The sequence below is a fragment of the Bufo gargarizans genome, chromosome 1 (genome assembly GCF_014858855.1).
Source record: "Bufo gargarizans isolate SCDJY-AF-19 chromosome 1, ASM1485885v1, whole genome shotgun sequence".
Classification (NCBI taxonomy): Eukaryota; Metazoa; Chordata; class Amphibia; order Anura; family Bufonidae; genus Bufo; species Bufo gargarizans.
The window spans coordinates 416,852,301-416,876,993 of NC_058080.1; the positions used below are offsets into that span (position 1 = coordinate 416,852,301).

At 40.3% G+C, this 24,693-nt stretch overlaps 1 protein-coding gene across 3 annotated transcripts in view; it reads left to right on the forward strand.

The window, feature by feature from the left end:
- ADAMTSL1 (ADAMTS like 1) overlaps positions 1 to 24,693 on the forward strand; it is a 913,450-nt gene that overhangs the window by 863,181 nt on the left and 25,576 nt on the right. For all 3 annotated transcript variants that reach the window (XM_044271585.1, XM_044271577.1, XM_044271588.1), the window contains 3 exons: positions 1,704 to 1,832; positions 8,852 to 9,031; positions 12,124 to 12,258. In XM_044271585.1, the coding sequence (XP_044127520.1) occupies positions 1,704 to 1,832; positions 8,852 to 9,031; positions 12,124 to 12,258 (444 nt within the window). The remainder of the gene's footprint in view (positions 1 to 1,703; positions 1,833 to 8,851; positions 9,032 to 12,123; positions 12,259 to 24,693) is intronic.

Genomic DNA, 24,693 nt, shown 5'->3' on the forward strand with positions numbered 1-24,693 from the left:
GGGAGTCCTCTCTGTGCGTTTTACTGCTGGCTACTTCAGTTTGGGTTGTGCTTCTGAGCCGAGAGATTGGTAACTTATAAGTAGCACCTGAATACCACACAGAGACCCTAAAACAGATAAATCTTTAACCATCTGCCACATGTAGGTTAGATAATCCATTGGCTATTGTCTACTACCGTGTTTGGACATTTCATTTAGATCACTTTAGACCAGGGCTCCTCAACTCCGGTCCTCAGGGCCCACCTGCCGGTCATATTTTCAGGATTTCCTTAGTATTGAGCAGGTGATATAATTAGTGTCCATGCATCAGGACTTACTTAAGGCATTCATTCTGTGGGATATTCTCAAATCATGACCGGTAGGTAGGCCCTGAGGACTGGAGTTGAGGAACACTGCTTTAGACCATACATTTTTACTGCTTATTTGCTGCTTGCAGTTTCCATCTAGTTTCTGCACACAGTAGGTGACGATGTGTACTCACCTTTCAACTGTACGGTATTTGCGGTGCCTGGTGTACTGTATATATTATAAGATCTCTCTTACTGGGATACTGTACCTGACAGACCACATACGTTTTATTTCCTTATGCTGCAATGAAATGTTTAAAGTCATTACTGTATCACCCACTAGTAAAACTCTTGCTACCTGCTTTGTATATGGCTAGTTTGTTAACATGCTTGTTAATGGATAGTGTTTCCCGTTACTTTTTGACTGGCAGGCCTTTGCCCATTAGTGAAATGTCAACAGATCTGGCTTTATGGTGTAGTGTATTTTAAGACCACAGCGATTTTTCCAATTAAAGTAACGTAGTTACATTTTCCTAAGTCTGAGGTGACTAACACACACTTGATTGCTAAACATTATAGTCCTTTCCCGCAGTGAAAACATAAACACTTAACCCATATCCATTATAATGCTTACGCTCAGGCTTGCCCTTGGAAGGAAAAATTAAAACATCTGCAGCAAATCTTTTATTTTCAGTAGTATTTACTTGTAGAAAATGTGTAGGACTTGGCTCGGATACATTGCTTCTGTTTTTTATGTATGATAGGCATTGCTATTTTACACATGTTAAATCAAAGTTCCTAGCTCCAGGGAGGCAGAAGGACCAACCCAGCTCATTGTCGAAGAGAATAAAAACCATGTGTCAATCAGTTTACTAATACCGCTCAACCAACAGAAGGAACGAGTGGACAACTACTGTACACGTTGTCCCATATGTGATCAATAACGCCATCAAGGAGTGTGTCTAGATCACTGAGCATTAAAAAATTGAAGGGTACAAAACTGCAACCCTGGATAGGCTCAGATTTCCATCAGTTTGTGGAAAAGGGAATGGCATCACCATAGCTCTGTTTTCATATTTTGCTTTATATAGTTTTTAGTAGCTATCTCATGTTAGGGTCATTACGAATCCTGAGCCTAAAATAAAGTTCAAGTTACTGGTATGTATTAAACAGTAATAATGTGTGTCCCAAATTATTGAATGCCCGACCTTACTTCACTGACCTCGAAAGGTTCGCAAATATTCCGGCTTTGCTCGCTCTCCTGCGGTCTCCTCCATCTATTCTTGATTATCCCAGATGGTTTATAGCATGCTTTGTATGGGGAGCCTGCTGCAGAACAGCAGGTTTCCTCTTGGCGCCTGCTCTTTGGACCTCTTCTGTATCAGGTGACCATGATGTATTGTTTTCTGTCTTCAGGGAAACCATTAATAAAGACCTCCAGGACTGTGCTTATCAATGTGGATACGCCTTCCATTGCTGTCGATGTGGGTAGCGTAGTGAAGACCATTCATGCAACAAATGTCACCATCCATTGTCAAGTAGCAGGTAAGTAAGATGTGATAGACTATCACTGCGGTTGGACATCTATAAAATGACAACTCCCATTACAATATCTACCATGTATATCAGTTAGATTATTATTTGTTTTCAAATTGGAAGCCATAAACTACTAGTTTATGTCGTTTTCTACCACATAGTACATAATATGTCGTGTCTTCTGTTTGATGCGGGATTGGTTTGCTAGTCTGACATACAATACCAAGAGGCTGATTCAGAAGGGAGCTGCTCCCTGGCATCTGTGTAGACAGAGCTCGACGTCTATGGAGGCGATTATACAATTTTGCAGAGAAAAATGACAGTTTTGATTTGATCATATATGTTTTCAAACGTCGTAAAATCATTTTGACAGGAAGTTATTTTAAACAGATGTTATCAATGCTATCCTTCTCCACTGTGGGCGGAGGAGATGAAATATGAAATATATGTGTATGCTACTGTTCAAAGCAGATAAGATAGAATGTTACTGTACCTTTAATGAGAAAAACTAAACTAGAGCCTCTAATCTTACATAAAATCTCCCATGGATGGTCACCCTAATTCTTGGTTTATCAGACTAAGGGCTCATGCATACAACCGTATGTATTTTGCGGTCCGCAAAAAACACAGATGACGTCCATGTGAATTCCGTATTTTGCACAATGGAACAGCTGGCCCCTAATAGAACATTACTCTCCTTGTCCGTAATGCGGACAATAATAGGGCATGTTCTATTTTTTGGCGGAACAAAAATACGGACATAAGGAATGCACACGGACTAACTTCCATTTTTTTTGCCGGCCACATTGAAATAAATGGTTCCATATACGGTCCGCAAAAAAAATGTAACGGACACGGAAAGAAAATACGATTGTGTGCATGAGCCCTAATGACATCTGACATCCGAATGCAGCTAGACCAACAATTACCAGCAGAGGCTTAACTTGAAGATCCTGGGTCCCAGTGCAAAATACCATGTTCTTACTGAAATGATGGTGTCTTATAATGTGACAGAAGGGTATTTGAGCCCCATCAGGCTTTTGGGCCCAGTAATGACTTCTACCTCTGCACCCCTATAGCTACGCCCCTGCTAGCCAAAAAGCCTCTTTCCTTTCTATATAACTTCATATAACTATGCTTTGCATAAGAATAGTTAGGAAATGTACCATAATCCAAAGACCCCTCCACCTCCCTTTGGTTGACATTATTTTGCTTATATGTGTACTTAAATTAATATATATTGTATATAGTGTATGATTTATGGACATGCACCGGACTGGTGCATATTTATCTACTGTAGGTGACCATTTTGAATGGCCGTATTCAAAATTAGTGTAAGATTTATGTTCCATCATGAAACCCAACCAATTAAAGGGGTTTTCCATTCAATGGAAGCTGAGCTGCAATAACCCAGCTTACCCACTACATCTTAACCAGAGCTGTGCTTCCTGCTCCATTCAAAGTCCTAGTTCCAGCGGCAAAGGCTGAAGGGAACAGCTCATGGTGGGGGTGCGGTGTGTCAGACCGTTCATATATTAAAGGGGCTGACTCACCTCTGCAAATGGAATTTATCACGTAGAGAAGTTAATACAAGACACTTACTAACGTATTGTGATTGTCCATATTGCTTCCTTTGCTGGTTTCACTCATTTTTCCATCACATTATACACGGCTCTTGTGATGGTGTTATGACCACCTTGCAATCCTGCAGCGGTGGCTGTGATTGCGCACTTTAGGAGAAAGTACTGAACTATGTGCATTCCCACGGTCCCAGCCACCAGAGAGGCCTACGCTTTTTCCTTTATTGTGCAAGCACGGTCACTGCTACTGGAAAAATAAATCAAGCCAGCGAAGACAGCAATATGGACAATACATTAGTAAGTGCCTTGTATTAATTTTTTCTAGATGATAAATGCCACTTGCTGAAGTGAGACTACCCCTTTAATTACTTATTCTCAGCAGCCAGGAACAACCCATTCAAATATGGTATTTTCCCAGAAAATTAACAATATACCAGGTACAGTCTTTGGCACATTATAAGTTCAACCTCCACACTTGTCAGTCTGCTTTTATGATAAAACCAAATACCGGGATGAGGAAGAAATGTGATCTTGGTGATTTTTGGCCATGAAATGGTTGGTTCATATTGATAAGTGGGTGACAGTATATAAAATAACTATAGAAAAATACCCTAGCCTGACAAATCTTGATATGTGATGTACTATAACAGTGGTGGGGAACCTATGGCACGGTTGCCAAAGGTGGCACTCAGAGCCCTCTCTGTGGGCACCCGCACCCTGGTCTGTGGTGTACCAATATACCTTAGACTTTTCCTGCTATTCATCAGCCCCAGGACACACTATGAACAGCACAGGCAGCACACTGAATGTAGGCACTATTGCTTAATGATAAAGTACATGGAAGATATACTATATTGGTATTCAGGGTAAATTGCCGTGTTGGCATCTTGTGATAAATAAGTGGGTTTTGGGTTGCAGTTTGGGCACTCGGTCTGTAAAAGGTTCACCATCACTGTACTATAACCAACTGAATTCATAGATCCATTCTTGCTTGAGTGAATGGTTTAATACATTGGCCCCCTACCATTGTGCTACCCTGTCAGAATGGAGCTAAATCTCTAAGGGATTTTTCCAGCATCGGTCAATACCATGAGAAATTCTGCGGGCAAATAGGAGCCCTACCTAGTACTTGAAGGCAGCAAGAAATAAAATGACCACTAACTGTATGTGAAATGCAGCATAATCACACCATCCACTGTGGATATTGCTTCTATGTATGCATACTACTTCTTTCCATATGGTATTTTAGGTTAGTAAATTAGTAAATATACTGAGTATAGGAACATATTTTTCTCGTACTATTTTAATTTCTTTTCTGTTACCTCAATATGGGTAAGGAATCTTTTAGACTTTCATAAGATAACTTTCAACCTACGTGGGTTCAGGAACTTGTATTTCGGTTGCAGAAGACAGTTGTTTTATAGACTGTTTATAAACCAATCAAACCCCACATAGCATGAGCGGAACAGTGCGGGTAAACAGATCTGTCTGGGGCGTCTTCGTGTGATGCTTCCCAGAAAAATGAGCTGTGCAAATCTCCAATCGCACTTCTCAGATCAGGATAGTAGCTCATTACTTCATATTTTCCAGAGTGACAACAATGCTCTATGTCAGGCATTTCTGGCTACATAATGGTTTAATAGTAAAAAAAAAAGAACCACTTAAAGAGTAACTAAACTTGTAATCAAGTTTTTTTTAAATGTCCCAAATGCCCTAAAAATAAATTTTCTAATATACTTTATTTATTGATTTTGAATTTTTACTAAATATATTCCACCCTAAAGCCCTGATCTCCTGCCCGCTTTCAATTCACTATTCTAGCGGTGTACGGAGTTGACAGTTTCTCAACGGGGCCGCAGCGCATGTTGCTGCTCCTACCTGTGCTCCCCAAGGTTTACTAAATGCTGACATAGCACATGGGTACCCTGTAACCACGTACTATGCCAGGATTAGCTGAGCGGAGCGGGCTCCTGGCTCTGCCTGCTTCGCTGAGCTAAGAGTCCTGCACCGCTTAGTGAAGCAGGAAGAAGCAGGAGCCCGCTCCGCTCAGCTAATCCTGGCATAGTACATGGCTACAGGGTACCCATGTGCTCTGCCAGGAGTTAGTAATCCTCCAGTGCTTCCCGTACTCCCTGTGCTGCAGCCCCATTAATAAAGTGACATTGTTTTGTAAGATATTTTCTAGTCTAGCAGAGGAAAAAAATATAGAACAAACTTTATAGCAAAAAAAAAAAGATTCCCATGATAAGTTCTCCACAGCACATTGTCACTTAGATATATGGTAAGAGGGACATCAGCTACAGTGACATCATTCAGTGATGCTGCTATAGCCATGCTTGTGACAACAGCCACTCTGTAGCCACAAGAGTGAGTGGAATCTGCAGCAAAGATGGAAGCCACACCTTGTCATATATACATATAACACAGTGGTCACCCACTGAATTGATAATTCTTCACAGCACCTTTAGGCTCCATTCACACGTCCGCAATTTCACTCCGCAATTTGCGGAACGGAATTGCGGACCCATTCATTCCTATGGGGCAGCACGATGTGCTACCCGGACACGGAATTGCGGACCCGCACTTCCGGGTCTGCAATTCCGTTCCTGAAAAAAATAGAACATGTCCTATTCTTGTCCGCAATTGCGGACAAGAATAGGCATATTATATAGTGCCGGCAATGTGCAGTCCGCAAAATGCGGAACGCACATTGCCGCTGTCCGTGGTTTGCGGATCCGCGGCTCCGTGGATCTGCAAAACACATTGAGGATGTGTGAATGGAGCCTTAGGGTACAGCCACATGGTCAGGTTTCTACAAGCAGTTTTGGAAGCCAAAACCAGGAGTGAATTAAAAACAGAGAAGTCGTATCTGTCCTCTATACTTTCTTTCCTTTTATGATCAAGTCCTGATTTTGACGTCCAAAATTTCATGGAGAAAACCTTACCCTGTGGCTGTACCCTAAAACATCCAACAGCAGGCAAATGTAGGAAGCATGCAAAATAGACACTGGCACCAGGGGTGCACCTACCCTTTCTGCTGCCTGAGGCGAAACCTAAAACAGCGCCCCCCCCCCCCCCCCATGCCAATTTCTTAACCTAAACCCCTCCCTTCAGCCCATGGCTCTTTGGCTGCCCCCTATCTGGTGCTGCCTGAGGCGATCGCCTCACCTGGCCTCATTGGCCCCTGACTGGCAGAATGCTCTTTTGCACCTTGCCACTTTTGCCCTATGCAATTTGCCCTTCTGTCAGTTCAGTGAATGAACAGACATGTAGTTATGGTCATCCAAGAAGTCTGACTTGAATGAAACATTGTCAGTTTCATCATCCTGTACTTTTCTCATACTTCAGAGGCACGTTCCAAGCTCAGATGGAGAGGTACGGGATACCATCATCAGCCATAAACCCAATAGAATACTTATAGATGGGAACATTTACTCAAGGTGCCCTTTAGACCTTAGAACAGAATAACTATGAGCATGAAGGATGAGCTGTGCAATGTAAATATGACATTGGGCTCCTGTGGTTGATGCCAGAAGACACTAGAATGGGCTGACTGTTGACATGCTTTGATAATCTGCAGCAGAAGATGACTTTAATACTAATGATGGCACGCAGAGTCTTATGGCCCTAGAAGATAACAGTAATGTACATTCCATACAGACAAAAGGCACTCGGGTTGTCTCTACTTCAGGATCACACTGTCCTTCCTCCTTATTATTCACCAAACGGCCATATTTTCTACATGTTTCAGCCACAAACCCATATTGTTTATGGCAAAGGAAACTGATTCCAAATTTGCAGTATACATTGACATATTCAATAATGTACATTGATTTGTCAATTATTAGATGCCACTAAGGACTACCATGCGCAGGTTAGATTTATGGGTCTCAGACATTTTACTCTCATTGACATTTTCATACAGATCACTGTAGTCATAAGAAGATATCAGAAGTGATCATTAGAATTTCCTAAAAGAGCCTCAGTGCTGCTTCCTGGTCATTGTTAATGTGCTTGATGTTCCTATTTCTTCATCATATTTAATATTGGAAAGTGTAAAAAAAAAAAAGACATCTTTTTGCTTTAACTTGCAAGTATCCTATTTGAGATACAAATGTTCTTTTGCCACCTAGTGGTGAAAATTTGTAACACATGTTTCATTTGCCACTAGATGTTTATTTTAGGCCTCATGCACACGACCGTTGTTTTGGTTCCGCATCCGAGCAGTTTTTGCGGCTCTGATGCGGACCCATTCACTTCAATGGGGCCGCAGAAGATGCAGACAGCACTCTGTGTGCTTTCCGGATCCGTTGCTCCATTCCGTGGCCGCAAAACAAAATATAACCTGTCCTATTCTTGTCCGTTTTGCGGTGCACAATAGGCAGTTATATTAATGTCTTTCCGTGCACACGGACGCCATCCATGTTTTGCAGATCTGCAATTTGCGGACCGCAAAACACACAACGGTCGTGTGCATGTAGCCTAATTCTGTTATAATACTAGCATGAAAAGGTAAAGCCAAATGTAAAATGCATAGTAATCAGTTTTATAACTTCAATCAGTTTAGCCAGGGGTCTCAGTTTTCCCCTCTGTTCAGTAACATTGGTAGAATAGAATAGTGCATTGGCCTAACTATAGCTGTAGCAGGCAAAGCAGCTGGTTGGTGGCCCAAAGGCAGAGGTGGCACATTAGGCTGGGACTATGCCTAAACTTTTATAGCACTTTCAGCTATTGAGCTATTGCTGCAGTCCAAAGACGTAAGGTTGTGGATACAAACCGATTTTGTCATGCGACCAAGGATCACAGTGTAGAGCCATAGAAATATATGGGCATGACTCACGGGTTGCCACAGCTGCAACCCCAGAATCACAAAAAAACCAAACCTGTTGCACCCAAGGTCATCATGTAGCCCCAGCCTAAATTCACTTGTACACCATCTTGCACCTGCAGCTGTCACTTGATAGTTAACATCAAAAGCACTACAAAACGTCTTGGTGTAGCTTCAGCCATAAGGTGGTAGGGCACTGTCTTATGGTTTATTTTGTAAGGAGGGTTGTTGCTGGCTTTTTTGTCTTAAAACCATTTTATAGGTTCTTTTATACACTATGCTCTGTTTGCTGTAGTTATGCTGCTGACCGCAGTACTACAGTTTAGTCTACAGTCCTCATGGTGGAGAGCACCTTTCTGGCCTTACTTTCAAGGTCCTGCTATAATATGTCTAGTTGCTCTCCAGGAATGAAACGTTTGTGTGTTGTGGGGTCTGCAGAAGTTTACAAGGAGAAGCAGTATGCCGTCTGTTTGTCTCAGATCTAGTGACATGCAGGGATGGCCTAACATTTTAGTATTTTGTGTGCCACTTTTGTGCCATTTAGGTCCCAGGTTCACGTTCACATGCTGATATTGTCAATAAGTGCACATTGCTTAATGCCGAATTTGTCCTTCTTACAGGTCTACCTGAGGCTGATGTCACCTGGTACAGAAATAAAAGTCGACTGCATCATGTGCCCCGTCACAGCGACACTTCTTTATTTATAGGAAATGTAAGCTATTCAGAACAGGGGCAATATACTTGTAAAGCTGTCAATATACATGGGGAAGTTTCTGAATCAACATACCTTCAGATTATAGGTAAGCACGTATCATGATAGTAGGGGAGTTCCTAATGAGACAGATTTTGGCTATGTTCACACTAGAAATGCTGTGCTCTACTCATAGTAAATGAAAAGATTAGAAATCGTGAGAAAAAATGCATCCATTATGTACATCTCTCCTGAAACAAAGTGTACATTACCCGCTGTCACCAGTTGTTTTAGAGGAGAAAACAGTTACACGTTCTGATTTTTTAATGCAGTTAGACTTCTATTAAGACGGATCAAAATGGAATGCCTCTTAAAGGCTTCCGTTTTGACTTCCATCTTATGGATTCCGTTATTTTCCATTATAACCATGTTATAACAGAAAATAATGACGGAACGCTGATGTGAACCCGCCCTTATTTGTAGGCAAAACCATAAATTCAAAAAAGAGGTGAGGTAGCATCATACCTTTATACTTACTCTCCCTTTATGATCCGCTTCTATTTTTGGCTTTAAAAACTCATTCCCATCATAGAAAGTGACGGCATATACCGGTATAGTTAGCACTTTATTATCGGTAGAGGTACAACCTCCGGAGAAGGAAGGATCCACAGTGCTGCTTTAGCATTTCATCTCCTTTAAAGTTTTCCCTGTGCAGTAGTGTGTCCGGCCACCAGCTGTGCATGGAACTGCAGCCAGGCCTCATTCAGAGCGCCAGGAGCCGCAGTGTGCATGGAAAACAGTGAAGGGGTATCACACTGAACCAAAGTGGCACGTTCAAAATCATAAAACCACTAGAGGTTGCATAGGATGGACCTCATCAATCACTGACCTGTTAATGATGGGGCCTAGTTTGTGAATTAAGGACTTAGGCCCCTTTCACACTGGCGAGATTTCCTCGCGGGTGCAATGCGTAAGGTGAACGCATTGCACCCGCACTGAATCCGGACCCATTCATTTCTATGGGACTGTGCACATGAGCGGTGATTTTCACGCATCACTTGTGTGTTGCGTGAAAATCGCAGCATGCTCCTCTTTGTGCGTTTTTCACGTAACGCAGGCCCCATAGAAATGAATGGGGTTGCGTGAAAATCGCAAGCATCCGCAAGCAAGTGCGGAAGCGGTGCGATTTTCACGCACGGTTGCTAGGTGACGATCGGGATGGGGACCCGATCATTATTATTTTCCCTTATAACATTGTTATAAGGGAAAATAATAGCATTCTGAATACAGAATGCATAGTAAAATAGGGCTGAAGGGGTTAAAAAAATAAAATACATTTTTAACTCACCTTAATCCACTTGTTCACGCAGCCGACATCTCTTCTGTCTTCATCTGTGAGGAAAAGGACCCTTGATGACATCACTGCGCTCATCACATGGTCCATCACATGCTCTATCACCATGGTGATGGATCATGTGATGAGCGTAGTGACGTCATCAAAGGTCCTTTTCCTCACAGATGAAGACAGAAGAGATGTCGGCTGCGCGAACAAGTGGATTAAGGTGAGTTAAAATATATATTATTTTTTTTAACCCCTCCAGCCCTATTTTACTATGCATTCTGTAGTCAGAATGCTATTATTTTCCCTTATAACCATGTTATAAGGGAAAATAATAACATCTACACAACCTTGAACCCAAACCTGAACTTCTGTGGAGAAGTTCGGGTCTGGGTACCACAGTCGTTTTTTTTATCACGCGTGTGCAAAACACATTGCACCCGCGCGATAAAAACTGAACAACGGAACGCAATCGCAGTCAAAACTGACTGCAATTGCGTACCTACTCCGGACACGCTCGTGTGAAAGAGGCCTAAGCGGTGTTTTGTGATTTTTTTATCTCCACCTTTCAAACGCCACAACCTTTTTGTTTTTAGAACGACATAGCCATATGAAGACTTGTTTTTTGCAGGAGGAGTTATATTTTTATTACATCATTTGGGGTACATCTTATATATTGCATACGTTTTAAAACATTTTTAGGGGTGATGGCGTAAAAAAACACTGAGATTCCACCATTGTTTTGGGGTTTTGTTTTATGACGTTCACCAGGCGACATATATATACATGACATAATAACTTAAACATAATAGCTTTTTCTGCTTTTGTACAATCAAAAATTTTTTTCTTTCATTAGTTTTTTTGTGTTGCTGAATTCAAGATCCATAACATCTTTACTCGATAGAGCTGTATGAAGGCAATTTATTTTTTTCTGGGATGAGTTTTAATTGGTGTCATTTTAGGGTACATACTGTACAACTTTTTGATCGCTTTTTTGGAAGTTAGACTGGCCAAAAACAGCAATTTTGACTTTCAATGTTTTTATGCTGTTTACTGCACTGAATAAAAAATGTGATCATGTTTTTGTATGTATCATTATGAATTTGGCTTTATAATTCTTAGTAGTATATATATATATATATATATATATATATATATATTTCAGGTAAATAAATTAGTTGGTCAAAAAAGGTAATCCTAATTTTTTTTTACTTTTTAATTTTATTTTATTTTTTCAAACACTTTTTTTTTATTTTTTTTATTTTTTTATATGTCCCTGTAGGGGACTTAAATATGCAATGTTCTGATAAAATAGAATACTTCTGTATTGTATTGTGTCAGTTACTGTAATATCTGACATAATGCCTATAGTGATCCATACTAGCCAGGCCTAGAGGCCAATGTTAGTTTCCAGACTGCTGTACAGCCACTTTGGCATCCTGTAGTGCAGTGTCAGTGTGGGGGAAGGGGGGAGTTGATAGAGTCAGAGAGGGATCCTCTTCCCTCTCTCTAACCACTTGTGGTTAACAGTGCCCACAGTATCTATTGTCATAAACTGCTTTTAACTCCTATCCCGGCAGTAACAACAGTGTGCCACCTGTCGTGGGCGCAGCTCCTGAGCCCATGCCATCACAGCACCATACATGTATGCCTACTTGCAGCATTGCACATGTATTGAGTGGTGAAGAAAGGGGTCAAGCGATGGCCTACTCTAGCAATGAGGTTTCCCCATTAAATCTACATATGACTACTCAGTAATCTATTTATAAGAGCTTGGAAGTAATTATTGGTTGCAAACTTAAATATCATCCTGATACACATTGCTGTTTGTAATGTTCTGTCACTTTTGTTAATCTATTTAGAACCCCCTCTGGATACTTTTGGAACAGAAAGATTGGGAATGCTTTTTGCTGAATTTGGGCCAGAAACACCATCTGTGTTGACATCATTGACTGGCAATAACCTGTTGGTTAAAACTGGTGGATCAGCATTGATAGGTAAGTTAACAGCTACTGAACAGTAATAGAACAAATTGTGGGAGTCATTTACTATCAGATATACGGCAGTTTTCTGGCATATATCTGGCGCAGATTGCGGCGCAAACATATACTAAAGAGGTTAGGTCACTTTAGCAAATAGCATTTATTATGTAGAGAAAGGTAATACATGCAATCCAGCAGCAGTGGCCGTGCTTGCATACTATGGAAAAAAGCACCAGCCTATGTGTGCTCCGACAGCCCCGGCCACCAGAGAGGCCGGCACTTTTTCCTTTAGAGTGCAAGCACGGCCACTGCTGATGAATTGCAGGGTGGTCGTAACCATGGAAACGAGCAGTGTATAATGCGATGGAAAAATGAATCCAGGCAGAAAAGTAGTGGTCGTGCTTGCATACTATGGCTGCACAACATTTCACATGCAAACAATAGAGTTGAGAAATGGGGATTATTCTAAATTAAAGTGGTATTATACCTACTATAAATTGAAAAATAGAAGCTTTTTGCGCACATACTTGATCAAACGTGTGTCGGGCCCATCTACCAGGCGTCAAGGTGGCTTCCGCAGATGGGTGCCTAACACTAATATATTGCCTCTCTTGGACTTACTTAAGCCTACAATATTCAGGGCAGTGTAGGAACCAGCTACATATATACTCTGCTCAGAAGTCCCAGGTAGATGGGCGTTGCTCAGTCTAAAAGAGGCGTTACCCTCAATATATACTACAAGAAAATTTTGACTAGCACATTCATATTCATAGTCACAGGTGCATATCCATGAAGCAAACATGGTTGATAAAAAAAATGGCTGCACAACTTTACACATACAAATAATAGAGCTGAGAAATGGGGATCATTTTAAATTAAAGTGGTATTATACCTACTATAAATGGAAAAATAGAAGCTCTTTGCAAACATTTTTGATCAAACGTGTGTCGGGCCCACCTATGAATATGAATGTGCTAGTCTAAATTTTCTTGTTCTTGCTGTAGTGAGACATCCCCTTTAATATAATTAAAAAAAAAGTTAATAAATTGTTAATTGTATGCCCTTATGTCAGAGAGTTATCTGTACAAAAACAACTAGAACATATAAAAATAAACCAGAAATCATATAGGGTACTTAGAGGTCCTACTGCATCTGTAGGTCCTACTAGGGGCTGCTACACTAGTCCTAGAGAACCTAGCCATAAAGTACCTGCCCAGATGAGGATGACTGCATCTGGTACCTGTCCCTATGTAAGAATGTCTTAAATTTGCCCCAAAACCCTGACAAGCATGTTTATAAAGTCAAGAATTTCTAATGTGCGTCCTAAGTTTGTGCTCTGTCACCAGGATCAACCCTATTAAACCATACTGCCTGGTAGGGCTCATCATGCTGATTAAAACGATAGCCTGCTATTGTCTGTATGATATCAGCGTTTTTATTCATGTGCAAATGAGCAATTGGAGCACCAGGAGGTTGGGGCTGAATCATTTGAGCACAGCTTTGTAACACCCCTATGCTCTGCACACTCCCCCCTTCCCTTGATTGACAGAGCTAGACATGCTGAGGGCAGAGCTGTGTCCTAGTATCTACACATGGCCGGCTCCAGGTTCTTGTGGGCCCTTGGACGATAAATCTCAGTGGGCCCCCTTGTGGCATTTTTTTACAATGACATGTCCCCCTGTGGCTCCCACACAGTATAATGACCTCCAGCATGTCCAGCATGTACCCCAGGACTGCACAGCACTAGACCCTCCCTCACATGGCATACACAACCCCTCTCTCTTAAAGTACCTGCACAAGCTTCAGTGTCAGTGCAGAAAGAAAGCTTTGTCCTATACATATTTGGTCATGTGACCAGTAACCCATTTCGGGCATCAGCCGTAAATGTATGGCACATGTCGGATCTTTAAAGATGGCGTCCGCTCTGCAACCAGGCAACCGCTGCCAATGTCCACGATCTGCGGAAATGCCAACCTGGACATTTAACCACCCCGATGCCGTGGTCAAATGACACCACGGCATCTGCGAGTGTTAAAAAATGGAAGCGTGGGCTTCCTGCTCAGATGCGCCTTTCTCCAGCAGAGATGGGGGAAAGCACCATGTTCTAAAAATGAGCCACAGCCTGTACTCGGCTTCCAGGCTAATTATTAGTATATCCCAGTTCAGGCCACTAGATGGCAGCACGGAACTGTGATTTAGTGATTTTTAGACAGAATAATGGAGCAATTTCCATTATTCTGTTTAAATTGTAATCTGAAAAAAAAGTTATACAAAAGTAAAAAAATGATTTAAAAATATAAAAAAATCTTAAAAAGTAAAATCACCCAATTTTCCCCAAAATAAAAATAAACAAAACAAAATAACATTATGGGCATCGTCGCATGCGAAAACAACCATACTATTAAAATATTTAAAAAAGTTAGCCCATATGGTTAAGGATGTAACAAAAAATAAAAAAACGGCTGAATTGCCGTTTTTTCATTACTTTATCTCCCAAAAAAATAATAAAAAGTGATCTAGCCATATGGTATTGGCGAAATTGACAGATTGTCCCTTAAATAAGCCCCCACACATCTCCGTAGACATGACTATAAAAAAGTTATGGGGATCACCGGGTAGCAGGGGTTCTGTTAGGGTTGCCACCTTTCCCAACAAAAAATAATAGTTACACAAATTAAAAAGGTTGGTGCGTTTATTTAGTCTCTATTTTTTAAATGATTCTGCTGGGACTCAAACTCACAACCTTCTACATTAAAGGCAAGAACCTTAACCACTGAGCTATAGAGCTTTATGTTAGCCTACTGTAAATATTGTATGGCTAAAAACCTCAGTAGTATTTCCCACATATTATGCATTCATATATATATATCATAAGTATGATTTTATATATCTTTTTTTAGTAGTTACACATTTATTTTGTGCCATACATTTTTTTACAATTACAAAAAAAATATATAAAATGATACTTCTGCTGTATAGGAATACCTAATACATGAGAAACTACTATGAGGTTTTTCTGCCACAGCTTAGTATTGAGCTCTATAGCTCCATGTCCATATACATGTATGGAGTCAGAGCCAGGAAGAGTCTCGCCAGGAAGAGTCCCGACTCTTCAGTAACACTGTGGGATTCCCCACTGTTCAGCGATCTGCAGACTAGACCTGAGTGGGCTCCAGCCAGGAGCAGTGGGCCCCGGCACTTGCACGGGTTTTCCGGTTGCTGACGCCGGCCCTGTATGTAGATGTCATGTACTATAGCTTCACCACACTGAGATCTACTCAGAAAGCTACTATACATATTATTGCTTTATTTCCAGGCACAATACCTGATTATAAAGACACCAGTAGTATGTCTTAGCTTATAAGTAGAGATGAGAGAAGTTCTGGAAAATTCGATTCAGCTTCGCCGAATTTCACAAAGCAATTTGCTTTGTGGCGAACTACCTCTTCCCAAAGGACACGTGATGACGTCCTTGTATGTAGTGGGCACCATGATGGGGAACGGCGATGGCCCCCCCCCCCCCGTCATTGAACCCCTCAGATGCCGCGTTCATCGCTGTTAGCAGCATCTGACTTTAACATTTAGGGCTTTCAGGGGTTAAAAAATAAATAAATAAAAAATACTCACCTTATCTATTTGATCACGTAGAGGACGCTATGGCAATCTTGATTGAAGCCACCGAGCGAAATTTAGCGCGGTGACATGATGATGTCATCATGCTAGCCGGCGTGTTGATGTCACGCTTCACTGTACGCAAGTTTTCGAATCATATCTTCAATCAAGATGTCAGCGACAGCCTGTTCACGCAAATTGATGAGGTGAGTGTTTTTTATTTTTACAGCCATTTCAGGGCAGGTGGACTTTTTATTTCCTTCTTATTGGTATTTTTGCATTACATAGAGCAAAGGGATGAATCTGCTAAAAAATATATAAAGTACCCTTTCATTAGTGTTAAAAACGATCAATATCTAATCTCAAATCCTACATGATGTGGAAATCAGTTGGCAATCATTCAAGTCTTGTAGGAGAGGGTAAAAACTTCACTAGTGAGGTCCTAAATTTTTTTAAATTCCCAAGGGACAGTAAGTTATCAACATTTGTACAGAGTAGGTTATAAGTAACATATAAGTACTGCTGTTAATTCCATGTGCAAAGAAGCAAATGCACAGTATATATTGTATAATAGTATGTTTACTAAGATTTTTATTATACTCTGTAATTGCTTCATTGTGTGTACTTTACTGACTAAGATACCTGATCCCTGTTAGTTGACATATTTGACTCCTGACAGGTTATTTCAGTAAATTGTTCATAATTATATATTTTAAGCCTAAGGGGGCATTGAAAATCTGTGCCATTCATTTGAATAAGATTTGCAGAAATCTATGTGCTTTCCCCCAAAACAGTCCCATTCAGGTAAATTGAACTGAGTTTTAGTCACAGAAATTTTCTGCAAAAAATCTGCCAAGGGTTGTTATGTCTTGTACCAGTGTACTTCAGGCCTGTGCAGAAGAAATTCTATTCTTGTAAATGACTATCAAAGTAAAATAAAAGATACAACGTAAGAGATATTCTGCCGCCACTTGAAATAAAGCCTATCTTTGTGTATTTTTCTTTAGCTTATTGTGCTTTTGTTGTATTATTATTTTTCCAAGAGGTTTGACATCTGTGTCAGTTTCTCATGGTTCTTGCAGCGTGTGGCTCAGGATTTGATATCAGCGTGCACCTCTCTTGTGTAGATCATACCAGTGGGACACTCTTTAACATTTGTTATGTTAGAAAATGTTCCATAAATCATAGTGAGATGCCACATTTTTAAGTTTTCCATTTACCCCTTAAAGATGTTAGGTTTTAGTTCAGGAAATAACCTTAGAAGCAAATCCTGTTTTAACTGATCAAAATGTCAGATAATATGCATTCACTAAATCTATATTGTGTTGGCTTCGTATGTTATTCTTTGCTATTAAAATTCTAAATGGAACAGGACTTCTTTTCAATTGTTGTACAAAGCCATAGGGCCAGATTTATGATTAGCTAAAGTCAAAATAATGGAGTGAAAAGTTGCAAATTTTTGCACAATCGCTAAAACTGCACAAAAATTTGCAACTTTTATAGGCTCTGCGCTATGCTCACCAGTTTTCTGAAAGTGGGCGTGTTTTCTTATGTAAATGAATCTCTAGGCAAATTTACTATTGCGACAATTTAAAAAGTCGCTAAAAATTGTGCAAAAAATTGCGCAATTTCACTCCAGAGAGGACCATGCTTATATTATGCAACCTTTTAATATAACATGCGACTCTTTAATAAAGACGTGCGACTTTTGTAAAGCCGCTTACTGACGGATAAACTGCTACCATCAAACCACATTTATCACAGTATTAAAGGACCGTTAATAAATCTGACTTAGCCAAAAGTGACTTTGGGCATATGTAAAAGTGGAGCAAGATGTAAGTGTAAAGCTAAATCTGGGCCATAGAGTCTACCATAGTCTACCAGAGTGCATGATATACAGAGTAAGGCTTATGCAGATTTGTGTTGTACAGATCAATGATGAGCACCCTTAGGATGGGAAATAAAGACCCAGTCTGCATAGATCGTTAAATCGTCTTTAAAGTTATTCTGTGACAAATGGCGATAACTGTCATTTCGACGAACAGGAGACGTCAAACAATCATGCCACATGACTTGATCTGATTTTCGAGGTTTTATGTGACTAAAAAACTTTGCTTTCAATCTGGCTTCTATGTAGCCTCCCTATATACTGTATTTCATCAGCATTTTAACCCCTTCGTGCTGGAGTGATGGGCAAACATGGCGCCCACTCACCCATACAGCGGGCGACATGGCCGGCGGGTCTCCGCTGTTTCAAACAGCAGAGACCCACAGTTAATGACCGCGAACGGTAATATAATGTCGATCGCAGTCATTAAAGCCTTTAGATGCCGTGATCAAGTGAGATCACGGCATCTAAAGGGTTAAAACCCGGAAGCTCGTGTTCAGGATCATATGTCCACTTTCTCATAGCAATATTCTGGTCAGTATTTTGCATAAGTATTTGTAAGCTAAAACCAAGAATGGAACCTAGAGAGAAAAATATCATGGAAAACAGCCAGAACAGCCTGCAGGATCTTTTGTCGTAAATGTGAAACTAGCCTTATAGATACTGTTATACTTTCAGGCACTGGCCACAGCAATCAAATGCAGTACATACTAACATCAGTTCTGCAGACAGAGATAAGCTGCATCAATGACATGCTAGGCGCTTCTAGGGTAGCCAACCAGATTATTTCTTTTTCTGGGCAATTTATCAAAAAATGATGGACTGACAAATTATAAAACGGTAATGAATAATAAGTTGACAACCATAGGCACATCCTCGCTGCAGAGACCATGGGACTGTTAATAGTGGAGTGACCGGGATGCGAGAATTGAATTACTTGTTATTTTAGGCCATAAGCCGCTGCCAAGTCATTTTTCTAAAGCTGGTAACTCCTTTACTATCTGCAATGTGAGCAAAACTATCAAGGGGCCAGGTTGACAATCAGACATACGGTCCATAAGCCAACTAAGATCAACATTACCTAGTAAAATCAGGTTTTTATAGGAGGATGGATGGGGAAATGGATGCTATTTGATTTCTAGGACTACCAGCTTGTGCTATGCAATAAAGACAATTATGGATGTCTTTCTTAATCTAGTCTGTTATATATACTGGATTCATGCTGATGTATTCTGTTAAACATCTGAATTCTAAATTAGTCTGGAGCCATAGAAAATCCTTTTTAGGTTCACATATGGTCACCAGGCCATACATTACCTCCCTTAAGTTGCTAACTCCTGAGAGGAGTGCTTATGTAATGCTAAATCCAGCATTAGTCCTGAGAATTTTTCTTAAAAAATTATTTTAACAGCCTTTTAGTGCTAATGCATAAATCATTATATTTTACAAATCAAATGTGTTTTTATTGTCTAGAGAAACCAAAGGAGACTGATAGCTGGCAGAACACTGCAGTGCCTTCCTCAGGCAAAATAATCGCTGCAACAATTCCCCTGACTTATGTTAGAGATCAATTTGTTCTTTATATTAATGTAATACAGATTGAACACCAATGCTGCAGTTAATCAGATCCAATTCAGATTTATAAAGGCTTATCATCTCAAAGGAATTTGTACTCTCCATTAATAAGAGGCCAGTGGTAAAAATAATTAAAACCATGACAGAAATGGTCTCAACATTTTATTATCCTTTTTTTTTTCTCAAGCACATGTTTGGAAAGAAAGATCCTTGCGACATATAATTCGAGGAACATTATCATTTTGTAGTTGTTGATTTGTAAAACTTGGTTTAATATTGAATTAGCTCAGTTTTATTGTTTAAAATTTTAACCGGAGTTATTCATAATTAATACATACTCCAATATGCACTCAGCCAAAAATTCCTGTGGAATGTGTGTTCCTGGTTGACCGTAGTTCAATTGGCTTCTGCAAGATATATTGTATTTCTCCCCCCTGACCCATATTAATTAAGAGTTCTGCACAGTCCCAGTGCCAGAAATCTCCATTCATTAGACACAGTTTAAAATGATTGTCTTTTTAGTGTACAATTTCTATACAAACTAATACAGTCATGACTTTCCGGAAGTGTTTAAACATTGACAAAAATTGCAGTGGACACCCTTCTCTTAACTGCACATATTAAAATCTCCCCCGCCTTGGGAAAAATTTGCTTCTGTGCAGAATCCCTAAGCCTTCTCCTTGGGGACTGAGTAGAGCATTCATGAAACACTTTGCCCTATCATAGTGAGAACTCTGTAGCTTTTTAGTTACAGCTGCACAGTACTCCCTATTCACTGCATTCATTTCTATCATTAATGTATAAGAGAAGATGAAGCTGAATCAGTTCAGTAAGCAGTGAAGCAGAATCCGGTTATGTAACTTTCATCTCCATACTTACTTGCAGTTCGCTACTGTGCGCTGACAATCTAGTAAAATAATAATAATATTGATAATTATCTTTATTTATAGAGCGCCAACATATTCCACAGCGCGTTACAATCAGGGGGTTCAAGTACAAACAGAGTCATAAATAACATAGCAGCAAACAGGTCAATAATTAAAACAAGATGAATGAAGGCCCTGCTCTTCCCCAGATTACAGTCTATGAGGAGATGGGGGTGAGACAAAAGGTAGAAATGCATTGAGAGGACTCCACGCTTTTTACTGCTGGTTTTTGGGAGTACAGTGTCGGAATCCAAGTGGGTTGGGAAATCAAAATGATCTAACCGGACTTGGCATCACTTACACTATACACTGCTTACTCTAGTTTGGGGTGTTTTTTGGAGCTGACAGATTCCCTTTAAAGCTATAGCCCCTATATATACATACAAGGTGCAGTACAACGTGTTTCCTCTGTCTCCATCTCTATTTAGCAGTATCTGTTTTGTAGATTCAGGCAACTCATTGAGTCTTTCTGGATGAGTAATGCATATGAGATTCATCAGGATACTGACAAGTTTATCCCAGGGAGAAGTGAGCACACAGGTCAAGTGGATTATTGTGCACTTTGTGTATAGAGCATTACTAAGAACCACATGTTGTTCCTTTTCTATATACACAAATATCTTCTTAGCAGGGATCACAGATTAATATTGTGTTGTATTAACTCTTTATAGATGTCCTTCTAAACACTGCTTTCAGTATCAATGAAAAGTAGTAAGAAAACTGCCCACATGAAGATATGTAGCCTAGTTTGGATCATAGGCTTCTGCAGGTTACAAACTGTTAATTTATTAGTATAGTTCATGCTAACTGCTTTTGAAGAGAATCTGTCACATTCGACATGGTGTATGCTCTGTAGACAGTATGTTATAGAGCAGAGCAGATTGAGATATAGTTTTATGGAAAAAGATTCAGTATAACTTGTAATTTATTCAATTAAAGCATACCTAACCTTTCAACAGACTTTGAATTAATCAATAGTCCAGTGGGTGTATATGAAGGGTAACACTGTATCTGGCATTTTTTAGCAGTTTCCCCTGTGCATGCTGGATGTCTAGATTGCAGTTCTCCCAGATTTGGTGGATGTAGACAAGCTCCCATCCACTGCACACAGAAAATAGGAGAATCTGCTTCATAACTTCCTCTTACCCAGAAGAAGCCTAAGGATCATGGAGGACATTATAGCAAAGTACTGACCTGTACATTTGTGAATAAAGCACTTGGACTGAGATATAAAATTCCTATTCAGCTGCAAAAGTCTATTCGCCTGTGTGTCTCACTCAGCTAGTGCTTATTGTTCCCCCTTCGCTCTCCATAGACTTGTATTAACATATTGTATGTAATATGCTCTTTCATTGAGCTGCTCCTGTCCTGGACGGTTTCAAGAGCTCCTCCTGCTCTGTAACATGCTTCCTTAAAACCTCATGGAAATTACCAACTTCAAAATAATTATTACAAGGTTCCCAAATATGACAGCCAAACCAATCAATGAGGACAGTATCCACTTTTTCATTTGCAGCCTGAATTTTACCCAAATTTCAACAGATACTGTATATTGGCCCAAAATGTTTCCAGAAGCATTGTTTTAATGAACAGATTAAGGCCTCATGCACATGACAGTATTTTTTCACGGTCCGCAAAACGGGGTTCCGTTGTTCCGTGATCCGTGTCCGTTTATTCTTCCATGTGTCTTCCTTGATTTTTGGAGGATCACCAGACTAGAAAAGTGAAAGTCTTTTCAATTTGCCTTGAAAATTATAGGAAAAAAACAGACACGGATCACGGACGCGGATGACAATCTTGTGTGCCTCCGTGTTTTTTCACGGACCCATAGACTTGAATGGGTCCGCGAACCGTTGTCCGTCAAAAAAATAGGACAGGTCTTATTTTTTTGACGGACAGGAAACACGAATCACGGACGCGGATGACAAATGGTGCATTTTCCGAGTTTTTAACGGACCCATTGAAAGTCAATGGGTCCGTAGAAAATCACGGAAAATGGAACAACGGACACGGATGCACACAACGGTCGTGTGCATGAGGCCTAAAAGTACATGATTAGTACTTTCTATTGATGGGAGTGAGAAAAATATGGAATGCACACAGAATCAGTATTTTGCGGATCCGTGGTGTGGTTCGTGTGCATGAGCCCTAATCCTCATGTGGTTTGGGAATCCCCTGTGGCTCATATACCTCTTTCCTTCAGCTTTGGTTAGACAAGTGTGCAGGATAGTTCTGGATAACTGGCATTTTTACCAGAATACAATTCACATTCAGATTCATTTCTATGGAGTTGATCTTTTCTGTTACAGATTTTGATTTGATTAGCACAATGGTGGGAACACTGTACATGTTGTGAGCCATTCTGCGCTGTAACCTGGAGCTACACTTTTGGTATTAGTGTAGATGTCAGCAGTTCTTTATGTGATATGTCACAGAATGACCTTACAATCTTATCCTACTGTTTAGATATTTTAGGGTAATTACCCACTACATCACTTTCTAATCACAAAGACAAAGTAACCTGCTTTTTGTGATCAGCATCTGGTGAAGGAAAATATTTTCTTTACACAATGGGCGTTTGACGTTATGCAATCAGCCGGTGACATACTCTGCAATTACCATTCTTTGTCTAGGTAATGCTCTCATAGAGTGAATTGCTATGTTCTGTTCTGGTGATGTCTGATGTAACCATGTATACTCAGAAACAAGTTTGCATATCATCTTTAATACCACACTGAGCTAATGACAAGTTTCAGTTTCTTCTCTATTTCAACAAATCCCAAAAAGATTCTATATGTAAATTGAACACATCTGTCTGTTACACCCTGGCATTTGCTAAAGTCCATGTCTCAGAGGAACTAGGATTATGATTTATGCATTAACTAGCGACTGATAACTTCCATACTGCGTTCTGTGAAGGCTGTACTCCCAACAATATGTCCCTACTCACTCCCAAATCCACTGATTTAGCCTACACCCAGTACAAGAATCTAAGAACTGATCAGGTCTTTACGGGTTACTAAAGCTAAAGGACAGTTATATGGAAAGCCATACATTTTTAGTATTACGGCATCATCATTTCATGCATACAGTATATTACCCAGCCTTGTTTGTCCTTGCACTGTGGACAGCTAAACATCTTGTTATGGTAAAAGGAATGTACATGGTCAGCTTTTTCATACTGCCAATTCTCCTAGCTGCTACCAATGGCACCTGTTTTACCTTCCCCTCTAACATGTTATGTCTTAAATATGTTTCCCCTTTCTAAGGCTAGTTTCACATTTGTGGCAGGAGTTCCAGCAGGCTGTTTCAGCAGAGAACAGCCTGCTTGTGGTAGCTGGATCCGGCACTGTCGGGTGTTAAAGCAATGCCCGCAGGCCCCGTTGACTGTAATGGGGCCTGGCAAATATGCCGGGATTCAGCCGGACAAATACTGGTTTGTGCAGTTGTATTTGTCTGGCCGAATCATATTTGCAGGGTAGCAGCTGGATCTCTGCCAGACCCTATTATAGTCAATGGGGCTGGTGGGCATTCCAGTACTGTTCGGCAATGCCAGATCCAGAAAGCTACAGCAGGCTGTTCTCTCCCGGAGCAGCCTGCTGGAACTCCTGTGAAAGAAGCATAAAACAGGACAATATCAGTGACCTTAAAACTGAGTATGCATGCATCACCTCCATTATTAGACCAACTGCAAGCCACTCAATATACTGTATTACAAACATTGATTTTCTGCAAAATGAACATATTTTTAAAGGACAGGATACATTAGTATAGTGAAAACACTGCACATTTATTAAGACTGGCAATTTGGACGCCGGTTTTAATAAGCCCCTGCGCTGGCGGTGGATCCGCTGGAGTTATGTAGAAGCGCAGGCCTCTACATAATTTCAGCGTATCCACCACCAAATATAAATGTAAAACAGCTTCTTTGATAAGATCATTTTTTACGCCTAAACCAGATGTAGAAAATGACGAATGAGATGGGCCTGCTGGCCCATCCCCACCTATGCCACGTCCCCTTCTTTACACCTGCCATGAGCGGGGAAAAAGTTGCAGATTTTGCCGCAACATGGCATGCGACAGAATCTGCAGCAGATATACGCCACAACAGTGGCATTAATCTGTTCGTAGATGACCCCCTATATTCATCATGGCGTGGTAGGTAAAGGTACATATTGTAAATATTAATACACAAGACAAATTTTTGTGGATATTGGTTATTAAAAAGTAATGCAATATCTGTGGCTTATTTGATTAAATGAATTGTTTAATACTCCTTCTTTAACTTTCTCTGTACTGGGCAAAGTAACATGCACAAGGCTGCAAAATCATAACAGTTAACTTTCCTGGCTCCTAAAAGTATGTTCAGACAAAGCAGATACACTTTAGATTTTGCATATGGATTTTGCCAGTGAAAAATCTGTAGTGTATTACAATGGCAGCAAAGTA